Genomic DNA, 9,558 nt, shown 5'->3' on the forward strand with positions numbered 1-9,558 from the left:
CTTCACTGGAAAAGTTAACTCATTATATTAGGGTCCTAAGCCTGTGTTCTGCAGAGCTAAAATTCAAAAAAGATTGCCTTGTTCTAAAAGATATCTTTGCACTCTATCAGTTTTAGTCATATAATCTGCAATTCTGAAACTATAATTGTAAAGATTATTTTTAATTAACTTGAATTAGATATATTAATAGTAATAATTGACCCTTGTTTATATGTTCTTTAAAAATCTTTCCCTCATTTAAGGATAAATATGATATACTCTTCTCCCTAATTATTTTAACTTTTATCCTCTCCCTCCCCCACAAAATTAATTGTTGTTTCTTAGGACAAGGTACATTTTCAAAGAACAAAGAGAAGCTGAAAGCCCTGTTTCCATCAGGAGGATTTGCTCCAGGTTTGTCGCGTGCCCTGTCCTCGCCGGCAAGAACAGCATGCAACAACAGCAGGATTCTTCTGCAGAAAGCTTTATTCTTCAGCTCTTTGTGAAACAAATGAGTTGGGCAGGACCCAGAGGGGAAGGAGAGGCTTGCTTATATAGTTCTCATGCTCTGACCTGGTTGGTGCGGCTCCATATGCCTTATTAGCATAACCATTTGGTGGGTCTCATTGGTCCTTATGCCAAGGCGCAATTAGCATGTAGTTTAGTGGTGTGGGATGATTTGTCATTAGGAAGTTCGGGGCCTTCCGGCTGCCCTGCATGGGGCGCTATTTTCTGAGCATGGCTGCCAACATCTCCCCCTTTTTTGTCTAACAGAAGCTCAAGGCGGAACTTGCCAGCAGAGGCAGAGACAGAGGCCTGACCTCCATCATACTTCCTGATGCCCCCTTTTTGGAGAGGGGTTCTGGGCATCTACCCCTATGCAGTCAGGCATGCCTCTCAGAGGGGTCCAAGACCTCTTGCAGTGCTTTGCCTCGCATCCTCTGGCTGGCGTTGGGACCGCTTGGTACAAAGGGTTTGGACCCTTTTTCTCAACCCTCTTGCACCATGAGCTTCTTAAAGAAAGCTGTGATTAAGCATTGAGGTACTCGGGCCTGGTGCAGTGCCACATGGGCTCAGGGTGCAAGAGCTACCTCAAGCTAAAGCCGAGCTTCCTTCTTAAGCATGTTGAGCCACACTTGGGGAGAGGCGCCAACGTCTATCGCCATTAGGGCTTGAGCAAGGATCACCTTGTCCTGCTTATGTTGGTTGCGGAGTCTACATAACAACCAGAGTAAGAGCATGAGACCTCCAAGCAGGAACACGCCCATCCCAGCCATGCCCGCCCACTCCTTGACGTGGGAGAGAGCTCTGAGGAACCAGGAAGAGAGTCCTTCCGCTACGGAGATATCTAGACGGGTGGAGTTGATGTGGATAATTTCTCGCCGCAGCTCTTCTAGTGTCCCATCGAAGTCTTGGGACCAGTTTCCTGAAAGATACTGGGACAGGTCTCGTGACAGATTAGCTGCCCGTGTAAAATTTTTATATTGAATGCTAGTGATGCAGAGGGCACGATATTTCCGCTCACATCCCAACTGGGCCATTTGCCAGAGCACCTCCATTTGTTCCTCCACGAGATCTATGCGTTGATTGAGGATCATTATTCCTCCTTTCAGTTTGCCATCAAGTGTGGACTGTTGGTCCAGGGCAGAAGCTACTGAGGCTGCAAGGTTATTGAGCTCTGTAGCCGATTTGATGGAGGTGTCTAAAGCTATACCAGCGGCGGTGGCTGCGACCGCGGTCGCGGAGATCAGGAGCACTATGGCGGCTGTAACACCGAAATCGCGCCTTTCTCGAAACAGAGTCATGGTGTTAGGGGCGTCTACGGGAACAGGGACCCAACGGGGGATGCGGACTACCAAAGCATTGGTAAAGTTACGCGCATCCCAACACTGAGACAGAAAGCAGGTTTCATTGGAGCAGGAGTCAAAGCTACTATTGGATAAGATAAACAGAAATGGGGGGTATACGCATACTGGAGAAGGTGGAAAAAGGGAATTAGGTGACTCTGGACCTGATTTTGCTGAACACGTGTAGTTCTCGTTGTTATGGGTCATGATCATGTTCCAGTGTGCGCGCATGTGGTTATTCTCGCACCAAAAGGTGATATTTTTTACACCGATTCCCCCACCCTGGAGGGCGGAAAAGGGGGAGAGGTCAGTACACGAGCCATTGACTCCACACAGCATCCATTTATGGAAGGGGTTCATGCTCAGCTGCTGACGAAACTCGCCTTCGAGCACCTTTACTGGCCACCAAGCCTCATTGGCTGGCCGTCCCTCCATATCTGGGGAGATGGTAAACTCCTGCCTCTCAGTTGCCCACGTTACTACAGTTGACTGACAGTCAGTCCAGGGCCACAGCTCTCCCTCATAGTCGCCCACACAATGGGAGGCATATTTGGGTTGACGAGGCCTGTCGGTGGAATTGTTCCTGGGAGAGTGTACAAATGTGCCATTGATCCAGAGAACCATCTGGTGGATAGTCATGTTCTTATAGGACGGGCTCCCTTCCTTATTAGGCCCTTCAAATTTAGCTGACATAACGGGGAGGCTACTGGCCTCTAGAATTATGTCACTGAACCATCCGTATTTCCTCCGTTTCAGGGAGATACAGCCAGCTAGATTCTGAGTGGTGAAGCATAATGACCCATTAGTTACGAAGGATCGGTTTTCTCCCAGGGGAGCTACTAGGGTGTCTTTAACTAAGTAGGGCAAGTTCATACTAGTATTGGTAGTGAAAAAGCGCGGAAAAACGGCTGCATTGAAACGGACAGGCATAGGCTTAGGAAAGGCAGACAGGATTCCCCATCTCAATACTCCCTGAGTCGGGGTCTCCAGTGTCAGGAGCAGGGTCAGGAGGTACAGCGAAGTCATCTCCTTTGTTTAGGACTTTCCTCGTTAGGCGCTCTGGGATCCAGAAGGGATTTTCTTCACCCTGGGGGAAAACACACACAGCTCCCCTGGATCTGATTATGATTGGATCCGGGCCCTTCCATTGGTTAGATAACACGTCCTTCCATTTTACTAGTTCTTGTGGGTCTTTTGGCCACTGATTATGGCGATCCGCTGCTGTATGGCTTTGAGCATCCAGATTCAAAAAATTTATAGTGAAAAGTGCTAGGGCTATGGCAGTTTTTGGTGTGGGGGGTATATCTTCAATTCCCCCTTTTTGTTTAAGTAAATAGGATTTGAGCGTGCGGTTCGCGCGTTCCACAATCCCTTGACCCTGTGGGTTGTAGGGAAGGCCAGTGATATGTTTTATCCCCATGTGATGACAAAATTGAGCAAATTTTGTAGAGGTATAGGCTGGGCCATTGTCTGTTTTCAGAATCTGTGGTAACCCCCATGCGCTCCAAGCTTCAAGGCAGTGCTGGATGACATGGGAAGCTTTCTCTCCTGACAATGGGGAGGCAAAGATGACTCCTGAACAAGTATCCACGGATACATGCACATATTTCAGTTTCCCAAAAGACGAAATATGCGTCACATCCATTTGCCAAACTTGTAAAGGCCTAATACCTCTGGGGTTGATCCCAACATGAGGTGTGGGAAGGAAGCTGCAGCAATGTTGGCAGCTAAGGACAATGTTCCTAGCTTCGGCCCTGGTTATGCTAAACCGCTTGCGCAGTGTTTCGGCAGTGACATGAAATTGTGTATGGAATTTTGAAGCTGTGGTGATAGGGTCTAGCAGGGGAAAAGCTATATTTCTGGTTGCGAGGTCTGCCAGGTGGTTGCCTTGGGTCATAGGCCCGGGAAGGCCTGAATGTGCTCTGATATGAGTTATATACAAAGGAGATTGCCTATGAAGTAGTGCTGATTGTATCTGTTTGAACAAAGTGGCTACTGGGCTGGACGCTTTGATTAGCCCGGCCACTTCTAGAGATTTGACTGCATTAACTACATAACAGGAGTCAGACACAATATTTAAAGGTTCAGGAAAGATTTGTAGGACCTCTAAGACTATGCGACATTCCACTATTTGTGGAGTGTCAGGCGTGTAGCCTTTTGTCACAACTTTGCCATCATGGACATAGGCACCTGTGCCTGTCTTAGACCCGTCCGTGTAAACTGTTTTTCCATGAGGCAGCGGGGTTAGGCTAGTGACCCGAGGAAATACTAGGAGATGATTTTTGGCGAAGTTGATGAGGGGATGTTTAGGGAAATGATTATCAAAGGTTCCTGAGAAACTGTAAGCAAGTATGGCCCAATCATCATTCATAGCACATAATACTTGTATCTGTTCTACGCTGTAAGGGGTTATAATTTTAGCTGGAGCCTCTCCGAAATGTGTCATGGAGGTTTTTACTCCTCTCAAAGCAAGTTTGGCCACGGCTGCTGGATAGTACTCTATTGTCCTAGCCTGAGAGGCTTGGGGATGAATCCAGATCAGTGGGCCGTGCTGCCATAAGACTGCTGTTGGCAGCTCTGGGGTGGGAAGGACACACAACTCAAAGGGTTCATTCGATTGCACTCTATTTAATTGTGCTGTCATCAAAGCCTGTTCTACTTTTCGAATGGCTTGTAATGCCTCAGGTGTGAGGGAGCGCGGTGACGTTAGTTGTGGGTCTCCTTCTAGGGTTTTAAATAGTGGAGTCAATTCAGTGGTGGGTATCTTTAAGTATGGGCGCAACCAATTAATATCCCCTAGGAGTTTTTGGAAGTCATTCAAATTTCGCAATTGATTATGTCTTATCTCAAGCTTTTGGGGGCAAATTACATCTGTGTAAATGGTTGCTCCTAGGAATTTGCTAACACTAGATTTTTGGACCTTCTCGCTTGCTATATTCAGTCTCCAATTTTCTAGGGACCTAGTGAGATCTATATATGCTTCTTCTATTTCCGCTGGTTGTGGGGAGCAAAGAAGGATGTCATCCATGTAATGGATGATCTTTAGCGTGGGATAGGTCTTACGAATTGGGTCTAGCGCTCGCTGAACGTACAGTTGACATATGGTGGGGCTATTTGCCATTCCTTGAGGGAGGACCTTCCACTGAAATCTGGCATCGGGTTGTTCATGGTTAATAGCTGGCAAAGTAAAAGCAAATCTTTCCCTGTCCTTGGAGCTTAGAGGTATAGAAAAGAAACAATCTTTAATATCTATTATGAGCACTTTCCATTCTTTGGGTAAGGCAGAGAGGAGTGGCAGTCCCCGTTGTACGGGTCCAAGCATTCTCATTTGAGCATTTACTGCTCTCAGATCATGAAGCAACCTCCATGATCCTGACCTTTTCCTGATTACAAATATGGGTGTGTTCCATGGGGACACAGAGGGTTCTAGGTGTCCCACTTGGAGCTGCTCTTGCACTAAGCAATGAGCTGCTTCTAATTTTTCAGAGGATAGGGGCCACTGAGGAACCCATACGGCCTCCTCTGTGAGCCAAGGTATGGGCATGGCATCTTCAATGGCCCCTATGAAAAACCCAGGCCGTGACGGTCATTCTTTACTTTGGGCAGGATGGGCTCTATGTGTCCCTGTTGGTGTTTCCCCAGCCCCTTGCCAGGGATGTATCCCATGTCCATCATCATGCCTTGGGCGGGGGTGGAGTATTCATTAATGAGTTTGAGGCCTAAGTCTCTCATGACATCCCTCCCCCATAAATTGACCGGTAGAGGGAGTACATAAGGGGTGACTGTACCCTCTTGTCCTTCAGGGGCTCGCCATTTCAATGGTTTGGCACTAATTGAAGGGCTTGACTCATATCCTAAACCTTGTAATGAATGTGAGGATTGGGTCACAGGCCACTTGGAGGGCCACCAGGTTGCAGAGATAATACTTTTATCTGCTCCAGTGTCTAGGATTCCCTCAAAGCTCTTTCCCTCTATTTGAAGAGTTAATTTTGGTCTGTCTGCTAAATCTAATACTATGAAGGCTGAATCCCAGTCAGAGGAGCCGAAGCCCCTTTCTCCCCTCTCCGTGTTGGTAGCAGGATAATTGGCGTGGAGACTAGGTAAAACTAAGAGCTGGGCTATGCGGTCTCCCGGGGATATAGGATAGATTCCTCTGGGAGCCGAACACATGATTTTTACCTGTCCTTCATAATCTTGATCTATGACTCCGGGATGAACTACCAGGCCTTTCAATGCAGCAGAAGAGCGCCCTAGGAGTAACCCAATGGTATTTGGTGGTAGGGGGCCTTTAAAGTCTGAAGGGATAGGCTGAACTCCCATCTGTGGAGTCAACACTATTCTGGTGGTGGCACGGATGTCCAATCCCGCGGAACCTGAAGTGGCTCTCCTTGGGGGGCCTGGTTGTTCCCGAATGACACTTGCGTGCTGGTTGCCCCATATATTTGCGGGCCCTGGTGACGGGGGCCCCTCTGGGCGTTTTTTGGCAACTCTAAGGGTTTCCCTTCTATATCTTTAATAGACCGGCACTCATTAGCCCAATGCCTGCCTTTCTTACACTTAGGGCACAACTCAGGGGTCTTTTGGGTTGTTTGTTCTGAAGCTGGGCTCCTACACTCTCTCTTTATATGTCCTAATTTCCCGCATTGAAAGCATTTGATACTTCTGTTAGTGATCCTGGCTTGTTTGTGGCTCTGTAATATGGCCGCGGCTAGGCCCGCATTGGTGAGTGGCCCTCCTATTTCTCTACAGGCTTTCAACCAGGCATGTATCCCTTTTTGTTTCCAGGGTGTTATCGCCTGTCTGCATTCCTTGGTACATTGTTCAAACACTAATTGCTCCACTAGGGGCATTGCTTGTTCCTGATCTCCAAATATTCTGCCTGCGGCCTCTATCATACGAGCGACAAAGTCAGAAAATGGCTCGCTCAGCCCCTGAATAATTTTTGTCAAATTGCCTGATACTTCTCCTTTGTTGGTGAGGGCTTTCCATGCCTTGGCGGCGCACGTGTTTATTTGTGCATATACCTGTAAGGGGAAGGCGGTCTGGTCGGCTACCCACTGTCCTTGGCCCGTCAGCATATCATATGACCACGCAGGCTGTCCTTCGGCCGCGTTTGCGCGTGCCTGGGTCATGCTGATATCATGCCACAATGCCTTCCATTCTATGTATTGCCCCATACTAGAAAGGCATGCCTTAGTTACATATTGCCAGTCTGCGGGTGTCATGGCTGTCTCTGTTAATCTCTCAACTTGTGCTATGGTATAGTTAGCACTGACTCCATAAGCCCGAACGGATTCTGCTAACTCCTTAACTTGTTTATGGCTCAGGGGCTGATGAGAGCGTACACCGTTATCCTCAAATACAGGAAACATTTGTCTAATTGCCTGAAGAGTATCTGGGTGGCAAAAGGAGAGTGCGCCACTCACGTAAGGTGGCGGGGCAAAGGGCGTCGGGGGACACCCTGCTTTCATTTTTTCCTTGGTCCGCTTTTCAACTTTGCTGGTTCCCTTACTTCTACACTCTGCGGTTTTATTTTCTTCCCCTTCCTCTGCGGATGCTAATTCCTCCTCAGATTCCCTGTTGGAGAGTTGGAGGTCCCTCAACTCTTTCCAGGGGTATTTACTATTTTCTCCGAGGCGATCGTCACTCGCTTCTCGGGGCTCTTTCGCTTTTGCCCTAGGTGGGCTTTCTCCCTCACTCTGAGGTTTCTTTACCTTCGTTTTTGTGGCCTTTTTTCGGCCGCGCGCGCTCTCTGTTTCCCGTTCCGTTTCTGACATGCTCTCTTGGATATCTGTCAATGCTCTCTGACCTTCTTTTATTACCTTTTCACATCTCTCATCTTGCAGACAAGCTCTAATCAGTTTCCAGAGGGGCCTGGTGCCTCCCCTCAGGCTACCCTCCTCCTCCTCTCTATCAAGATCTTTCCCCAGTTTGTCCCAGCTCGGGATTGAGAGGGACCCTGAACAAATGAACCAGGGGGCCACACGGTCTATCTCCTTCACAAAAGATCCTAAGACTTTGCTGGAGACCTTCAAGTTTCGCTCTTTGAGAGCTGTCTGCAGCGCCGTGACTAATGACGGTGCATTCCCCATGGTGCCTCCTTATTTACAGAGAACCATCAACCATTATCCTAAAAAGCAGGGGCCTCTCGGAACTTACCCCTCCGGGCTTTCTTCTGACCTGCAGTTCTGAATCCTCTCCAGATGTCTGAAGGGTCCTCCCTGTGCCGGTGATGTTCTGGTTCCCGGGTTTCGGCACCACTTGTCGCGTGCCCTGTCCTCGCCGGCAAGAACAGCATGCAACAACAGCAGGATTCTTCTGCAGAAAGCTTTATTCTTCAGCTCTTTGTGAAACAAATGAGTTGGGCAGGACCCAGAGGGGAAGGAGAGGCTTGCTTATATAGTTCTCATGCTCTGACCTGGTTGGTGCGGCTCCATATGCCTTATTAGCATAACCATTTGGTGGGTCTCATTGGTCCTTATGCCAAGGCGCAATTAGCATGTAGTTTAGTGGTGTGGGATGATTTGTCATTAGGAAGTTCGGGGCCTTCCGGCTGCCCTGCATGGGGCGCTATTTTCTGAGCATGGCTGCCAACACAGGTTTGAGAATCTTGAACAGTACTTATTCTGGTACATTCCATTTTAATTTGACTTTGGTATTTATTTTCAAAAACCTAATGCTGTGATAATTTATCCTTACCTCTGAGAATATTCTTTCAAATGTACAATAAGGATATTTTTAATGAACAGTTTGGTGAGATGTAAAGAGTGCTTAGAAAAAGGTCTACAGTGATTCATTTCAATAATAATTTATAGAGTGGCTAATATGTGTTGGGTACTAGTGAGATACTGGGGATGTAAATATAAATAAACCACTATTTTCTTCTGAAGCTCACAATCTAGTGGGAGACTCAGACTCACACAAAATAATTTCATATAAGACAGTTATGCTCAGAGTAGTAACAAAGTGAAAACCAGTGTCAGTGGGGCATAGAGGGGGAAACAGTGCAGTGACTTTAGAATCAATCTTGAATGATGATAAAGGTTTTGAGGGGCCAAAAAGAAAGCAGAATCCAGGCAGAAGAAACATCAGTAACAAAGGACTAGAAGAAAAACTTCAGAGAAATGAACTAACATTAAGTAGTCTTGTGTACTATGGAAGATTAAGTAGGATGTGTTCAAAACAATTCAGGTTGTGTATAGATTTCAATCTGTTAAAGACATTATTTACTTTCAGTTTGCACTGCTAAAAGAAGAAAACATCACAAAAGTATCTAAGGTTTTCAAACAATGAAATAATGTGATTTTTTTAAACCTTACTTTTATTTACTCTACCTACTTTGTGTGGAGAATGGTAACTGCGTCACCTTGTAGTATTGTCTTTTTATTTCTCGTTGTATTTCCTATAGTTTTTGCCTTATATATTTTGACTTGGCCTGTAAAATATATGAGCATCATAAAAGTTGATGCTTTATTTTGTATTATACTCTTGGTTACTATTATTGCATCACATTGTTTCATTTAAGATATTTTTCCTGGAATGCAGCTTGTCTAATACTGTTATTGTGATTTCTGGGTTGCTTTTTTTTAAGGTTAGAGAGGCATAATTTATACTCAAGTAAAATTTACCCTTTTTAGTGTGTAGTTCCATGAGTTTTGACAAATATGTATAAAGATTCATGTAACCACTATCACAATCAATATGTAGGACATTTCCGTCACTCCTGGTCCTT

General features: G+C 46.4%; 1 protein-coding gene across 1 annotated transcript; it reads right to left on the minus strand.

Moving 5' to 3' along the window:
- Nucleotides 1–447: 447 nt before the first annotated feature.
- Nucleotides 448–8,416, minus strand: LOC140850713 (uncharacterized). Its single transcript, XM_073241969.1, has 2 exons — nucleotides 7,986–8,416; nucleotides 448–2,913 (listed from the first exon to the last, which is right to left on the minus strand). Exon 2 carries the CDS (start codon nucleotides 2,850–2,852, stop codon nucleotides 1,077–1,079), a length of 1,776 nt encoding a protein of 591 aa, XP_073098070.1. The 5' UTR covers nucleotides 2,853–2,913; nucleotides 7,986–8,416; the 3' UTR covers nucleotides 448–1,076.
- Between the last annotated feature and the right edge of the window lie 1,142 nt (nucleotides 8,417–9,558).

This window comes from Manis javanica, chromosome 8 (assembly GCF_040802235.1).
Source record: "Manis javanica isolate MJ-LG chromosome 8, MJ_LKY, whole genome shotgun sequence".
NCBI classification, from domain to species: domain Eukaryota; kingdom Metazoa; phylum Chordata; class Mammalia; order Pholidota; family Manidae; genus Manis; species Manis javanica.

What these genes read in the sequence shown, in the direction of transcription:
- LOC140850713 (XM_073241969.1), bottom strand. Translation starts at nt 2,852, where the DNA reads ATGACTTCGCTGTACCTCCTGACCCTGCTCCTGACACTGGAGACCCCG.